At 53.1% G+C, this 15,671-nt stretch overlaps 3 protein-coding genes across 3 annotated transcripts; 1 reads left to right on the top strand and 2 right to left on the bottom strand.

Moving 5' to 3' along the window:
• Window positions 1-390: 390 nt before the first annotated feature.
• On the bottom strand, window positions 391-2,878 carry QC761_409520 (uncharacterized protein; the record flags this gene model as incomplete). Its single annotated transcript, XM_062879230.1, has 3 exons — window positions 391-2,287; window positions 2,355-2,513; window positions 2,803-2,878. The coding sequence occupies 3 exons, from the start codon at window positions 2,876-2,878 to the stop codon at window positions 1,203-1,205; spliced, it is 1,320 nt and encodes a 439-aa protein (XP_062732261.1). The 3' UTR covers window positions 391-1,202.
• Window positions 2,879-3,326: 448 nt separating this feature from the next.
• QC761_0066240 (uncharacterized protein) lies at window positions 3,327-4,197 on the bottom strand (the record flags this gene model as incomplete). The annotated part of the gene is given in 4 exon segments (XM_062872647.1): window positions 3,327-3,384; window positions 3,611-3,752; window positions 3,873-4,164; window positions 4,183-4,197. The coding sequence occupies 4 exon segments, from the start codon at window positions 4,195-4,197 to the stop codon at window positions 3,327-3,329; spliced, it is 507 nt and encodes a 168-aa protein (XP_062732260.1).
• An 8,500-nt stretch (window positions 4,198-12,697) lies between these two features.
• Window positions 12,698-13,991, top strand: QC761_409530 (uncharacterized protein; the record flags this gene model as incomplete). Its single annotated transcript, XM_062879231.1, has 3 exons — window positions 12,698-12,749; window positions 12,818-12,884; window positions 12,951-13,991. Exons 1-3 carry the CDS (start codon window positions 12,703-12,705, stop codon window positions 13,989-13,991), a joined length of 1,155 nt encoding a protein of 384 aa, XP_062732259.1. The 5' UTR covers window positions 12,698-12,702.
• Between the last annotated feature and the right edge of the window lie 1,680 nt (window positions 13,992-15,671).

The following is a 15,671-nucleotide window of genomic DNA, read 5'->3' as shown; positions in this document are numbered from 1 at the left end:
GGATCTTTGGACAGATGTGTCATGTAATACGACCAAGACGGCCAGATACTTACTTGCCTGTGAACTCCGGGCAAAAGAGCTGTGTGTCGTAAAACGTACCTACCACTTGGCATTACACAGTTGACGCGAGGCCGTTGACCACGTCAAAGCAACTCTTTCCTTCTCCCGTATTCTCTTCCAGGACAGGGCATGTTGGCTATCTCTGCCCAGGTTAGTTGGGCAAACCATGACCTAAATGTCATGCCATGTTCCAGACTATCAGACCTGCCGGGCTTGGCTTGATAGAGTATCGGAGGAGGCTGGCACTTGGGAACCCTGGAAACTATTTGTGAGAAACGCAAAAGACGCCGGCGGATTCGCTTGCTCGTTTGTGACAAAATAGGACGGGCATTGATGGGTATCCAAACTAATATGCACAAGAAAAGACAAGGCAAAATATGAACAGAGTCGAATAGCCAAAAAGGTCTTGTTTCAAATATATACTCGAGAAGTGAAGTAAAAACAACGTGATGATGCGCGTAATGAAGTCCTCACAGACAGGTATTTCCAACGTTGAAAAAAAAAAAGCACAAAATTGACCGCCCTCCAAGTCTTCAATGTAAAACGTAAAAAGCAAATTGTGCCTGCCACCAAGAACTTTTTTATCGTCTCTTTTAAATGCCATGTCAAAAACACCCAACCAAAAAACCAGTTTGAAAATGCAACTTGTGCTGTCAAAAAACCACCAACCACCACCAGGGAGAAAAACAGCCCGAATAAAAACCAAAAGCCAAAGAGCGGGTAGAAGAGAAAGAAAAAAAAGTATTTGCACCTTGTAGATCATGATCCTGCCAGAGAAATGCATTCATGTCATCTTTTGTGTTTCTTTCATGCCCAAACAAGAAAACAAAAAAATCCCACCAGCGCCTGCCGTGAAAGAACAAGACTTCCAGAGCCGCCCCCATTCAACGAGAGTATAGAGTATGTGTGAAAACCGATATAAAAGAGCCCGACATGCAAAAGGAAATTCTCGAAACACAAAATTCGCCGCCGCGTTGAAACCATCGCTCCCTGCCAAATCTATAAGCGTTTGGGGTATCCGAGCAAGGCAAGAAATCCGTCGCAACGTTTCGTCGTCATCTAACCGAAAAGTCGTCGTCGTGTACTGAAAGTCCGAGTGCGTGTGCTTATTCGTGTGCGTATGCGTATGCGTCACTCGTTTGTCATTGGGCCTCCGCCCAGAAAGGCCCGAGGTTGTTCTCGGTGGGGGAGTCCGTCATGTTGGGAAGTCCGTGGTAGTCGTTCATCCAAAAGGCGTCGTCCTCGAGCGCGAAGCCACCGAAGCCCGAAGCGGCGCCGGCCAGAAGGGTCGGGTCATCTCCGGCCATGGACGAGGTGGCGTTCATAAACTTGGCGCTAGTCTTCTTCATGAAGCCTAGTTCGTCAAACTCGACACTGCCGAGATCCGCACTGCCCATCATGCTGTGGGTGTGCCCGAGAAATCCACCCGTGGGGAAAGGGCTTCGGAAAGTCTCAAAGTCATCCAACGGGTTGGTGAAGAAGTCCTCGACCTCGGAAACCTCGCCCGAGTTGGACGTGGTCGTCGTCATGGTGAGCTGCTCCGACCCACCGAAGTCAAATCCACCGTAGCTTTGTGGTTGGCTGTAGCTAGAGGGGGCGAAATCGTGGTTGTTTTCGCGGGCAAACTCCAAGCCCTCATAGTTGTTCCAGTCGACCGAGGCCGCACTCAAGCCGGCGCTGAAAATAGGCTGCTCGTGGTCCGACATGTTGCCAAAGAACTCGGCGTGGTTGGCGACGTATGGCTGATACTTGCTGATCTGCGAGAGGTCAAGCGGCGGAAGCTGGGCAAAAGACTGCGAGCCTGTCATCAGGGGGGAGGCAGCTTCCGACCGGCTGTGCTGCGATGGCGGCATGCTGTCGCCGCTGATGCTTCCGGTCGCGGACGCGGTGCCACAGCCTTCGACATCTCCAAGGAAGCCGTCCAACGAATGGTCGCCCAAGCTTCCCGTGCTGTGCATCGAGTTGACCCTGCTGAGCTGGTAGGGGCCGCATTTCTGCGAGACCTTGTTGTGCTTGTACGTCGGTTTGGGGTGGCCGTTGACTTCAAAGGCAAGCATGCCGTCCGAGCTGGTGGTGTTGGCGCGGCGACGAACTCGCGAGCTCAGCTTGGAGATCTTGTTCTGCGCGGCAGCAGCGCTGTCCGAATCCGACTCGGGGACGGTCTCGAGTCCAGGCTCCTTCTTGTGGCAGCAGGTGCAGCGGCCGCCATGGTTACAGCAGCAGCTCTCTGTAGGAAAGATGATACGAGTCAGAGGGAGCAAAGGCCTGGATCAGTCAGACGTGACAATGCTCACCCTTGTGACCCTCCACCACCGGTCTCAAGTGAATACACTTGTGTGTCTTCTCGCCGCAGTCGCACTTGACATGGGATGAGCGGGACTTGCGCATGGCCCGGCAGTGCTGGCATTGCGACACCGGCCGGCCCTTCTTGTTGATGTGCTGGAGTGGGCGCTCTGTTGTCGCACACCTAGCCGTTAGCAACTGGGCTGTTGGAGATGAGATGAGGGACGGGTGTTTGGAAAGTTGGAGTAGGTGAGGGGCAACCGCCCCCCAACCACCGCTCAGGGGCTACCATCCAAGCTTCCGTTGCTGCGAGATGTTCCGGTGACCCTCGGCAGCAACCGGGCTCAGCCAAGCAGTACAATACGTAGTTGTGCATGTGCATGCAGAGCAGCAGCAGATAGCATCTGCACCGACGTCGAAAGAAGAACAGGAAAAAGAAACAAGGCAAAATTGACTCACCGTGATGCTGGCAGTTGCTGACCCGATGGCCCCGCACGCAGGCTTCGCAAGCCCACTTCTCGCCGTCGATGATCATGGTGGTGATCTGATCTATCTGATGTTTGATGTGATCCTTGGGAGTTCGAAGTCCAGTCCAGTCCAGGTGCAGCCGGAAGTTCGGTGCTGTGCTAGGAGACAGGTATGAAGCAGGTCAGTTGGGGGAGGAGGAGCTGACGGTCCGTGATCCGGAGCGATATGGCCAATCCAGGAGCTGCACGGAAGCTGTTGCTGCGGTGCGCTTGGGAAGGCGGGCTGCAGCAAGCGAGCAGCGAGGTCGACTGTTGGTGGTTGGTGGTTGGTGGTTGGTGGATGGTGGTTGTTGCTGTGTACTCGAGTTAGAGACTCATCGCTCGGGGCATGCTGGGTTCATATGTAAACATCTGAGGAAGATGCCGAAGACTCCGAGTCGATTTTGGGCAAGGCGACTCGGTCGAGGGGTCGAGGGAGGGTTGAGAGGATCCCAGAGACCAGGGAATGAAATAAATTTATGTGGGCTGGGTGGAGCCGGTTTGTTGAGAGAACAGCTGGAGGCGCCACTGGAAGCTGAGGCCGTGTAAGTGTGTGTGAATATCCAGGTGTACCTAGCTTGCAAAGCCTCGGTGGTGGCTCAAAATTGGGCTGCAGAGGGCACAGGGTAGAGGGCAGAGGGCAGAGGGCAGAGGGCAGAGGGCAAGGGGTGGGGTTCCTTTCAGGGCAGAGACCGGGACGGGATGACTTTGTCGGAACGAGACAGGACAAGGTTGGGTACCTTTTGGACTTGGAACCTCACTCCGTAACGGTAACCCAGAATTCAACAACCGAATCTGCGAATCCAACAAACTCCTTTTTTCCTCTGACAGCTTCAGCTTCGGACACGGTCGGCGTCAGGGCGTCCCAAGGTGAGGTAAAGTGACGGGTCTCAGCTAGCTTAGCTTTGCTATGGGCTGGCTAGCTGCGGGCTCCAGCATGACGTGCAGCAACAGCAGCACAGAGAAAAAAAAGAACAACAGCTCGGTATCTGGTATATCCAGGTCCCAAGGTCCAGGGCAAACGTAATGCCGGCGGTCTGAGTAAGGTGATGGACGGAAACGCAGCGGGCGTCGGCGGCTGACGGGGCGCAACAATGGACGATGGATAGGCCTCTTGTCTACCGAGGGCAGAAACAGGAAGTCGGACTGGACAGCTTGTGAAGCGGTGCAGAGGCAATACGAAACCAAAGTCGTCTGAGAGCAAGATCCGGAGCAGCACCTCGAAGGGGGTGGGCTCCTTTAATGTGCTTTGGTTGTTCGGCCGCGGCTGGCGTGGGTTGTTGGAATACCCAAGGCCCAAGGTAAAGCCCGTCAACTAGTAGACACAGTCCACACTTCCCTGGCCCATGTGGGACTCACCATTCCATTTTCCCCCCTCGCCGGATGTGTGGATGGATGGAGGGGGGATGAACGCCAGACTTGTTTCCTGCCCTGAACCCAGCGTGCCCAGAGGTGACGATTGACAGGCCGCAGTGGCTGCTACAAAGTACCTTTTCGTACATGCAGAGAGGTACTTGGAGGGACAAGTGCAAAGTCTCATATGCGTCTCTTGGTAGGCGAAAGACGGGTCGCGGGATGGCCTGAATGGGAATTAGCTGGGTCTGCTGCACATGCCTGTCGAAGAAGCATCAGCAAAGTTGGGGAGCAGGGGCCCCAGCAACGTGAGGGTTGCAAGGTGCGGGTGGTTGCGGAGAGGGGGGGCAGAGCCTGGGGGCGTGGGCGTGGGCGGCGTGATAGGATTGTCCTCTGGGTGTCCTATTCAATAATGGAATTTAGCATCAGGTAATCGTCCTTGATTCCACTGGCCAGCAGCTTGCCCGGTTATGCTAACCTCAGTCTATCAGTTAGGGTAGTCGACTTGATCCTCGAATTTCCTTCTCCCTTGCCCTCGATCTGATCTATTCTAAGACGAGACGACCTTCCTCACTGGGCCAGCAAGAAGTGTTATTCATCAAGTAAGGAAGTTCTTGTAACCTTCCACCTTGATGTGCCTGAGGTGCCCTGGTTTGGCGCTGTTCTACTCTGGGAAGCTCGTTCAGCCTGGAGAGGGGCCGTACTCGATTTCTCGATCAGGTACTTTGCATCCACTCCACGGTTCATCCTCCATCGCACGTCACAGGTCGGAGCAGAGCACAAGAGTCTTGGGGTCTTGGTTGGTTGGACCCCAACGAGTGTCCCCCAGCCTCTTTTCCTTTGCCCATCCACCACCGGTATGTACGTACAGAACCCCAGTGACCTCCCTCTTCGATTCTCGCAGAGTCATGGAGAGAGTCTGCAAGTTCCTGATATCGGCCCCATCGGCCTCCCCCGGCGGTACTCTGGTTTTCTGGGAATTGCACACGACCTCTTTTGCGCCGAGCAGCGCCCGAAGGTGCAGTTGCCGGAGGGTTCACGGCCAGACTGCCGTCTCTGCCTACTTCTGCGACAACAAGGGGTGAGCATCTCCATCTCCATTTGGCTGTTAGATCCGCGGCCTGGGGGGCGGATCGGCTGTGAACGACCGAGTTCCTCCCGCGATCACGGCTTCTTCTCTCCAAAGCCCTCCAACATAAAAAGCTCGGCGCGCATCTTTGGACGGGCTCACGGGCGCAAGTGGCATCGCAGTGGCATCCACGGGAAGCTCTGCGACGTCAGCTCCAGCAGCAGAGTGGGGTGTCGCATTCCCCACGCCGGCGCTTCTCGAGGATATGGGTAAAAGCCCCAATCAAAGGGAAAACAAAAAAGGCAGTCCCCGGTCAATTTCGACCTAGCCTGCCGCAAAAAATGGAATATGTAATTACCTACTACCTTATGAGAAACCAACTGGACTCCTTTCGGCTGCTACACTCTCGGTCTCTTGCTCTCGCTCACACTCTCCATCTCCCCTCGCTGATATCTCTATCCCCAACCACTGCCCTGTTCCCACCCGAGCCGCCCCCCAGGACGGCCGTGGAGGGGTTCGCTTCTTCCATCACTAGCGTCCGATGCGGCGTTGACCATGACGCGCTTCTCTCCGAAAACCCTTGCGAGGGTTCGACCGATGTTGCAGGGCTAGCACAGCAATAACCAGACTACCGCAGTACACACTCCACCACACCGAGCAAGAAACGGGCATCCACTCACACCTCATCTCACTTCACTTTCACTTGACTTCAAATGACAAAGACTCTGTGGCTTACTACCTAGAAGACGCTCTCTGAGCTGTCACTTCCGTATCGTCCATGCCCTCTGCATGCAGTTCCTAGGCAGCTTCTTGTTGGGGACGACATACACGTGCTGCTTTACTTATACATGGCATAGCCGGTGCTTCCACTTACACCGCCGACAGCCGAAACTCAACAACGACGGATAATCTGCAATATCTGTACGGCGAATGCGCAAGAGGCCACGACAGGCCGACCGGCCGCTTTACGGACATTTCTCTTCTGCCATGCTCTGAGAGAGTGTACGGCTCGAGAAAGCTGCTGAGACTACCGAAATCGCTTGTGTTGGGCCATGTCTGCTGCGATGTTCGCTGTCCCACGGCCGCACCCAATTTGGGCCTTCGACATCCCGCGCCAGCCAGCCGACATAAGCCTATTTTTCCAGTCTGCGGTGCGTACAGCCTCACGAGAGCCGGGGGGGGGCACCATTCGTGCGAGATGATGCCCCGCGGAACGTCTGCCCTGGCGAGCCTTCTCAGACCATCTTGGCAAGCAGCAGACCCGGCTAGCGAGGGCGCTTGAGCTCTCCGTTTCCGCCGGCACGCTGAATGATGGACGATTACGGAGTATTAGAGGCAGAATGCAGACTTGATATCCATAGGTAATTGCCAGCCTCTATCCGCCGAGCCGCGATGATCGCCCTTGTCTCAGAGGCAGGTAAGAAACGAGTCTCTGACCACATACAACGTGTCATGACGATTTGAATGTTGTCCGCCAGCTCTCGGCCGCAATAGCCCACGGCTATCGGGATCGTCGCTGGAATATGAGACCGCCAAGTGCATGGGACTTCGGACAGGAGAGAGCACAAAAGTGGCTTCTTGTGGTGTCGTTACCTAACCACCTACTAACCAGCAAGTGTGAACCTTCTGCTGCCAGGTTGTTTTGGTCGGCGATGCGGGCCAGGGCATGCGGCCCACTGTTGAAGAGAGTGGAGACCCCACTGCTGGAAAAACCCCCGGTCCTCGAATCGGCCCTAGCGGTCGTTGACGTCCAGTAGCGCACAGGGCAGCTGCAGCAGAATTTTTTTTTTTAGGCCACCCACACCAATTACTGCCAATTCACACAGTCCCAACCATCCATTCATTCCTCCAGCAGAAAACACTTCTCAAATTTGATGCCATCACATCCATCCATCCTATTTCATCCTATTGCATTTGCAGTCACAGCCATCCATCATTACCACCACCTCGACCACTCACTTCTCTCTCTTTGCCCCAACCGGCTTCGCCATCTGCTGGCGACTCACTGCCTTGCTTCATTAGCCCATCCAAAGATGGCCTTCTGCAGCCGGTCATCACGCACTCGACATATACACTACAGACACATCATGACGGCCTCCATTTACTGTCCGTGGAAAGGATAAACAGCCCCAAGATCGGCAACCAAGTCTTTTCATCCATCCTTCCCCCCTCTTCTGTCTCTACACAGACACCCCCACGTTTCTCTTCAGAGACACCGGCAGGGCAGGGCAGGGCATGGCATGGATGATGGATGGCTGCGAGACAACAGAAGCCATCAGGTCCTGTTCCTGTTCTCTGTCTTCACCTTTCCACCAACCAACGGCTTCGGCGGGAGTTGCGGTGTCAGACCGCCAGCTCTAAGCAGCCGAAATAGGAGCCAATATGGCTTTCGGCTGCTGCACCTGACCCCGACTGTGTCGTACTGTCAGCGCTCTCTTTTCTCAACAAGGCCCGGCAGCAAAATGGCGGCCATATCAAGATCCGGGCAGCGGAAATATTCGGTTTCCTTTGCGACCCAACGCCACGGGCCCAAGACCCGGCAGGTAGTTTTGACTTTGTCCTACCATCCATCACTCAGCGCCGCCATCTGGCTGCCGTCATTTGCCAGGTTCGTCAGTCACTTGCGGTACATCGCCCGGCCGCACGGTTAAAATCACGAGGACGCATTGGCCCTCGTTCCTGATATGTCACTTCTGGCATTCGGCAACACTCTTCAAACTAACGACATTTGATCGATATCGATCGTGTGCACCGCCGAGACTTGACTACTGTTGCCCTCGGGTGTTCTCTCTCTCCATGCGGTATTCCTATCGGACAGGCGGAACGCCTGCGCTGCAACCACCACCCTCACGAACACCTTCGCAGGTGGTGGCGCTCAGTTCGAGGTTCTCGAAGACGACGAGCTGGGGTGGGCTGATACTCCCCTTCCCCCAAGCATGTCTCATTCGGCCCTTGCTGAAGAGCTCAGAGTCGATCTGTTTGTGCAACCAAACAGCCGGCTTCGGTCAACGTTCTAGAAGCATATCCCCGCAGCTTCCATTGGGGTTGCGGGTTTCCGGGAATTTATCGGACCTCACACCTTGCCCAAGAGCAATTCTTGCGCGGCCAAGTCCTCTGACCAATTTCACTCGCGACCCTCGCGACAAGTTCATCACGAAGATGCATCTCCGCCGAGGGATTACCAGTACCCCAACCCTCCAAAGGACCCTTGCACGTTTACGACTCGGGGGATTTTTGCGGTAGTGGAAACCATCGAACCACTTCATGCTGTGCTTGATTAGTCTTGTTTGGACGATCACGGCTGCCCGGTTCTCGGCTATCGCAACGCCTGGGCGCGTTCTTGGTGCGCGGGGTTTGCCTTTCCCCAGTGGTGATGGGTTCTGAACATGGCCAGCGTCACTCGTCGAGTGTTGCCCTGCAGGTGGTGTTGGTGCCAGGCATTAGAGCATGGAGCTCTCCGAGCTTACCTGGTGGTGGGAGACGGTCGGACTAAGCCGATTGCCAGTGTTGGTGATTGGTAGGTATGTCGGTGAGAGAAAGATTATTGGTCGACAGCCCTGCAGCTCAAGCGAGTATCGGGCGCTGAACTTCTGTCAATGACCCCTCATCCTGATTTTACACACGCTTTCATTTTTTCTTTATCGCCCCCACGCCCCGAGCCTCCCACGTTCGTTTTGAATGTGGGCAGACCCCCATGGGCAGCACCGCCATGTCGTGGACGAGCCTCGATGGCTCTTCTTTCTCGGTATTAGATGGGTATGCTTGGCTTGGGCTGGTCGCATGTCGCAATGGGGGTCACACGTGAGGCCCGGCCTCGCCGTCTGCTGTGTGAGAAGATGATAGGGGCAGCGTCGTTTGGCGGTCGGTGATGGACTGGCTTCCGTGGTGCGATCGAGGTCAGCCAGCTCCTTCAAGCATGTGTCCTACATCGGCAGGAGCTGAGTTCAGGAGATGCTGCAAGATGCCGACTTGGCTAGAACCCTGGTGACATGGGGAAGCAGCCTCTTGTCCTGTGTACATGGAGGTACTTGGCCGCTGAGCCTTTGAATATTACCCATGTTTCATGATGGCGTCGACTTGTGTGCATGCAAGATGCAGGTCAAGACGTAAGTGGAAGTCTATCTGTTTTGTCCGAGTAGTTTCTGCTCTCAATGTTCTTGCCTTCGTACACTTTTGCCCTGGCAGGATCTCGCTTTTTTGCGTTTTCTTACACCGCAGTCACTACCCCATTGACTCGGCTGGATGCCACAGGGCATAGATGAAACATTTTGACCCATTGCTGGGCGCCCGCGTTGAGAAGACGTTTTGCTCTTTAAGGATATTCGGGAATCAGTAGAGGTTACATTTTATTTTGCTTTCTTTTTCATGGCATTGTGTGCATTACCGGGCATGAATGAGGATGGGTACGAGAAAGGAAGTTCGAGAGAGTTTGCATCACCCACACTTCGTTAGTTTTGTCTGCAGGAGGCTGCAGTGTATGACGAGGAGGTTATCCAGTTGCCCTGGGAGCTGTCCCACACCCTCGGCCGATCCAGTGTGGGATAGTTTTCCGAGTGCCTTTGCGACAGGGGTGTCATGGAAGACTCCTGCGACGCTGTTGAAGCTCTGACCACATCGGAGAGGAGCGGCTGTGATAGCTACTCGTCGAGGAAGGGCTCTGGATGTCGGATATGACCGTCAGCGATGTTGTGGCAGACGGGGAAACTTGAACAAAAGGGGAAAGTCGTTGCTATCATAGAAAGCTTAACCAAAAAGCAGGCGGAACCGGCACGCATGTATCACTCTGCAGACGGCCGACGTCAACGATCGGAAACACAACGGTTTCTGGTTGGCAGGTTGGGATGGTAGAGCTTGTTGTTTAACCCCCTTATGCTTGGGGATATGCGAAGGCGGAATTCGTAACGTTCAGGTAGGTTGGGTAGCAGTAGCGGTAGGCCATATGTAGCACACATCACAATCGCAAGATAAGCAGCAAGACAATCCTGTCGGTTTTGTATATGTTGCACAGGATGGATACCCCGCGCAGTTGTGACAGCCATCTGGGACCGATACGCGACGCTTGTTGACGTCGCACAGCTGCATGTGTGTGTGTGTGTGAAGTGCGGTTGTGTTGGATGCGAAGCTTGTGTATACATGAACAACGTCGTTCGAGGGGCAAGCTGACGGAGGGGAGCTGGCGTCATGTGTGCGAGGGCGATGCACATGGTTCAAGTCCGCCGTTCGATTTGCCAGCGAGAAAGCTGGTAGGTAATAATCCAAGAGGAACTGATGACCTCTGTGTCTGTGGACTGGACCCGATGCAGTGGGAGAGACAGAGAGGGTGGTGGGGGGGGAGGAGGGGCGGGGAGGGGGGAAGCTTTTGAGGGTTGCGTTGCTGTGTTGGACAACAGCTGTGGGTGGTTCGTTCTCTTTCGGTTTTGTATGTCTTTTTGACTTGGAGTTTGGTACCAAGTGGATGGTGGCTTGAGTTTGCTCCAGACAAGTACCCAGTACCTTACAATGAGTACCCTTTTTTTTTTCGTTTTGGGCCATTGTGCGTGTGTGTCTCTGTGTGTGTATGTGTGTGGGCATGCCACTTTTTGCTTTTTCTTATGGAGAGGGCTGACTGGCTTATGGGGTTGAAAGAAATTCGGGGTCCTTCAGGCCGAGGCGGCGAGGATGGGGAGTACACGTTGTTTTACTATATGGGATGGTGATGAAGTTGTTATTTCCGGTGATAATGGGCGGGGGGATATAACTTTTTGTTTGCATGGGAGGGAGGTTGACCTGGTGGGTGAGAAGACAGTGTTTGGGTGGTTGTTGTTGTTGTTGTTGTTGTTGTTGTTGTTGTTGTTGTTTCTGATGTTGTTGTTTTTGCCGATGTTATAGGTGATACACATATATATATATATATGATTGTATAAGTAGAGGTTGTCCTCGCCCTGCCCAGACATCGCCAAGCCGGGCATCTAAGGGGACTGCCGCTCGCACAGTTGAGGAAAAAAGAATGGAAACTTTTTTTACGGACCAGTTCTTTCTCCATGATGCTGGCCGCGTTCGGCACCGGTTCCGTTGGGTTGGTTCGCATCGTCCATTCCATCCTATCCATTGTTTGTTCGTGTGTGTGTGTGTGTTGCTGACCTCCCTCCTCTCCTCCCCCACTTTTTCCCTTCAAACTTCCCCGCAGTTCTCCCTCGGAGGGAAAGCAGTTTTCTTGGCGATGAACCGAACCGCGGTTTCTCCACACCACCACTTTAGTGACGCCATTCACGCCAACCACACCACACCTTTCTCTCTCCTTTCCCAACGACCGACTGACTGCTGCCCTCCATCCCATCTTGTATGCGGAGTTTTGCGTGACGTGATCAATCAGCATCTGTTTTGTTTTCGCCGCTGGTGGTCAAGGTTGATTGATGCTCATTGCTTTTTTTCTTCTTCCTGTTTTGCTTCTGACCACTAAATTTCCGAAGAGAGGGAAGCGGGTCTAAACTCCAATCGGCGACCGATCAACTACTACACCGAGACTTGTGGGAGAGACGTGGGGGATTGGATTGGATTGGGACGCTTATACAAGACTAAGGGTAGCCACAAACCACCGAGGGCTTGAAAGACGTCGGTTTACGAAGGAGAAAGTGTTTTAATTCCGCGAGCGAGCGAGAGGTGTGAGGTTGTCAGAAATCAGATTACGGAGAGGAAATCATTGAGGGAGTCCTGGTCAAGAAAGTTTGGGGGATTAAGAGAGCCGGGGTTGAGAGAGTTTTGGTTTGCGGACGGGCGAGAGATACATGAGCCGGCTTCTTTGAGGCAAAGGGTTTCTCAAACGGGACCATCATACTACAGAACGAGGCGGGCTATCACGGCAAGTGTTCCCGGTTGACTACACTTACTTGACACAGCTTGGGTTGGTAAAAACAACACCAAGGCCAGTCAGCAGTAAGGACAAGAAGGACGGTGTCAGCAACAAAACACAGAGAATTAGTCTCATAGAGAATTGAGCACAACACGCACTTCGGGTCTAACGGCAGCGCATATTACGAGGTGAGGGATAAACAACCCTCATCATCAACAACAACAACAGCAGCAGCAAAATCCTACTCGGAAAATCAGGTTTTCGACAGTTGGGCAAAAACCAACGATAGCAACAGTTCGGGAAGCTTTTGCTTTTACGGATTTATCTGCTGAAGGGAAGTAAGGGGCTGTTGACCTGAAGAGAACCGACAGACGGGAAAGGGTATACACGGCTGAACGGCAAAGGGAACACCAGAGGCAATACGCCGGGATTCCCGTCGGTTATACAGCAGACAGGGAAAGAAGAGGTAGGGTCAGGAGAGAGGGGGTTACATACATACTGTTCGGGAGTGAAGAGAGATAAGGCGGGCTTTGGGTTGTTGCACGGCAGTATTTTGCATTTCCGAGGTCGTTATTTGTTTTTTGAGTGAGTGAGGGAGGATAATGAGTGGGTTATATCGTGCTCCGAAGGCGGGGGAGGATCCGGATAGGTGAGTTTCCTGGGGGAATATCAGGGTTGAAAGGTGAGGGAGGTAAGCTGACCGTGTGCTGGGAATAGGCCAGTGAATGTTGTTTTTGTTGGGGCTGGTGCGGTTGGTTGTTTTTATGCTTCGAGGTTGCATCATGTGAGTTTTTTTGGGGTTTGTCTTCATATGAGAGAGAAGGGTGTTTACTGATGATTTCGGGGAAAGCCTGATCATAATATTCACGTGTCTCTTATCGCACGCTCAAACTACCGCGCCTTGGAGGAGTCGGGGGTCAAGCTCCAGACTCACACGTTTGGGGATTACACCTTTTGCCCTGCGGCTGTTTACCCTTCACCGGATGCTGCGTCCAAGGGAGCAGTGAAGCAGTGGGACTACATCATCGTCACGACGAAGGCCCTCCCAGATGTGTCAGACGACTCGGCTCTTATTGCCCCGTTGGTGTCGGAGGGGTCGTGTATAGTCCTCATCCAAAACGGGGTCGGGGTGGAGGAGCCGTATCGACTGCGCTTTCCTGCCAACCCGATTGTGTCTGGGGTGACTGTCATCTCGGCGGAGCAGATCTCCCCTGGGGTGATCCGGCAGAACCGCTGGACACGCCTTCACCTTGGGCCGTACTCTGATAGTGCGAACTCGACTAGCAACAGCGTCGAAACGGGTGACGGCACAACGGGGGCTTTGGTGCCCCCTTCCCCGACCCCAACCCCGGATTCTGACTCTGACTCTTTGAACGAGACTCTCCTCTCTGTCGGCCTGGATCACTGCGACAGGCTGGGCCACTATTGGACTGCCTTTGGCTCGATTCCTGACATTACCGTGTCGAGTGAGATCGACCTGCAACTCATCCGCTGGCACAAGCTGACTATCAACGCGGCGTTCAACCCGTCTTCTGTCTTGTCGGGCGGGTTGGGGAACGCGGATATGGTGCGGGATCCGGAGCTGAGGCGGCATTTGTACGGGGTGATGAAGGAGATTTGGGACGCGGCGCCGAAGATACTTGGGAGGGGGTTTCCGGGGGAGCTGGCGGGGCCGGAGAAGATATTGAAGAGCACGGAGAGGAATGTGGGGAGCAAGCCGAGCATGTTGCTTGACTGGGAGGCGGGGAGGCGGATGGAGCTGGAGGTTATATTGGGGAATCCGGTCAGGTTGGGGAGGCGGAGGGGGGTGGAGTTGAGAAGGATGGGGACGCTTTATGCTTTGTTGAGGAGTATGCAGATGGTGAGAGAGGGGAGGAAGGCTAGGTTGTGAGGGAAGGCATGTATATATATATATATATATATATATTGCTGGTGATGTGGACGTTGAAGAATGAATCTTCTTTTTTTGTTTTGCTGAAGTTACGTGATGGGTGTGTTGACTTGACAAGTGGTTCATTGTAGGTATCTAGTTGGCAATCACATCTGTATGTGCGCGAGGAGCTTCACTTGCAGGGCCCTTGTCGTCGCGATTCTCTTCATAACTCTTGCTCATACCTTGACATCTCTTGCATGAAGTGTATTACTTCCAGACATGACTCAACCGATGGCTTTTGGAAGCGCAAATATCTTGCCAAGCGGTCTTTGTCTGAATAGGCACATCTGTTTTCAGCTCTCTTTTTACATCCCTCCGCTTTGTGTATGATGTAGGGCGGGGGGGCCTACATTGCGAATTGAAGATAGTACTCGGTGGAAACTTGTATCGCAAGGTCCTGGGTCCCTTGGGAGGTTTGTGAAAGATAGCTTCTGACCAAGGTAGGTAGGTAGGTGTCTTGAGAGCCCTCTCGATGAACTTCAGAGGTCTGTTGATATAAATTTGGATGTATATATCTTGGATGTATTACGTGTTCTTAACGCCCTTTTTCCACTCTTTCTTTTCGGCACCCTCGTTTCGAGTACTTTTGGCAGACTCCAAGTTTATTGTGCACAGCATTCTGGAAGACTTTTGGCATGGGACAGTAGGTGGTTTGGCTTACGCTGATACAAACCGCGTGTAAAAAAGATGTTGCTGGAGTCTCATCGTGGGTATCGGGAAGGTAGGTTGTTGAGGAAAGAGTTTATCATCGGGTAGTTTTATAGGTTATTGCTTAACATCTTTGGAGACGTGTTTCAAACATGGAAACATTATTCTTGGATTTCACGGCAGCGAGGGAAAGGTAGTTTTGAAAGAAAAAAGCGAAAAAAACTTTCATTTTGAACCCTGATGGGTTGAAGGGGTTTCCTGTATTTTTGTTAGTAGTAAAATGGGGGAGAGGGACTTACCTGAAGACTAAGTGCTCTACTCAAGAGGATGCTGCCGCTTGTTTTTCCTGTTATTTTGTTGGTGGTTTGAAGGCGGGGGGTGAATGACTTACCTGGATGTTCTGTAAGTTAGATACCTATGGGTTAGTTGTCCTTGAGTTGGGTAGATCTGAATGTTAGTATTGTATCGACCTCTCGATAAAGAGGCTGGAAACGGGGTTCCCTCGAAATCGCGGATCCGCGGAGGCGGGAGAGATCTGTTGTGTTAGCGATATTCATATACACTTGTTATCATCCTGGGATGTATGTCGTGTCAAGCATCATGGTTAGATATTCGGAGAAGTTCTTTCGGGGTTCGGTATCGGCACGGACGATGGTGATCGGTTTGATATCGGTGTGGTGTTCCTGGAAGATGCCTGACCTTGGTCAGTAAATGGTTAGCAGTGCTCGGCTTGACATTGACATGACAGGCTCTTCATGTAAGACCTTGAAGTTAATGCATGGGTTTGAAGAAGAGGGTACGTAAGGCTTCGAAGCCAAGACGTGAGCTCAGATATTGAAAATTAGGGGATTACATGATGGAATGAGAGAATGCCTGTCAATCCAGTGATGTGTAGTAAGGATCGAGTCATAGAGAGAGTGCCGCGGCGCGGCGTATATACTCCGTTGGAGATCAAAGAAGAGATCGGATGGCAGGGGCCCCGGGGCTGTG

This window comes from Podospora bellae-mahoneyi, chromosome 4, assembly GCF_035222275.1.
Source record: "Podospora bellae-mahoneyi strain CBS 112042 chromosome 4, whole genome shotgun sequence".
NCBI classification, from domain to species: domain Eukaryota; kingdom Fungi; phylum Ascomycota; class Sordariomycetes; order Sordariales; family Podosporaceae; genus Podospora; species Podospora bellae-mahoneyi.
Note: the sequence above shows the minus strand (reverse complement) of the source record. Positions and strands in the feature narration are given on the sequence as shown.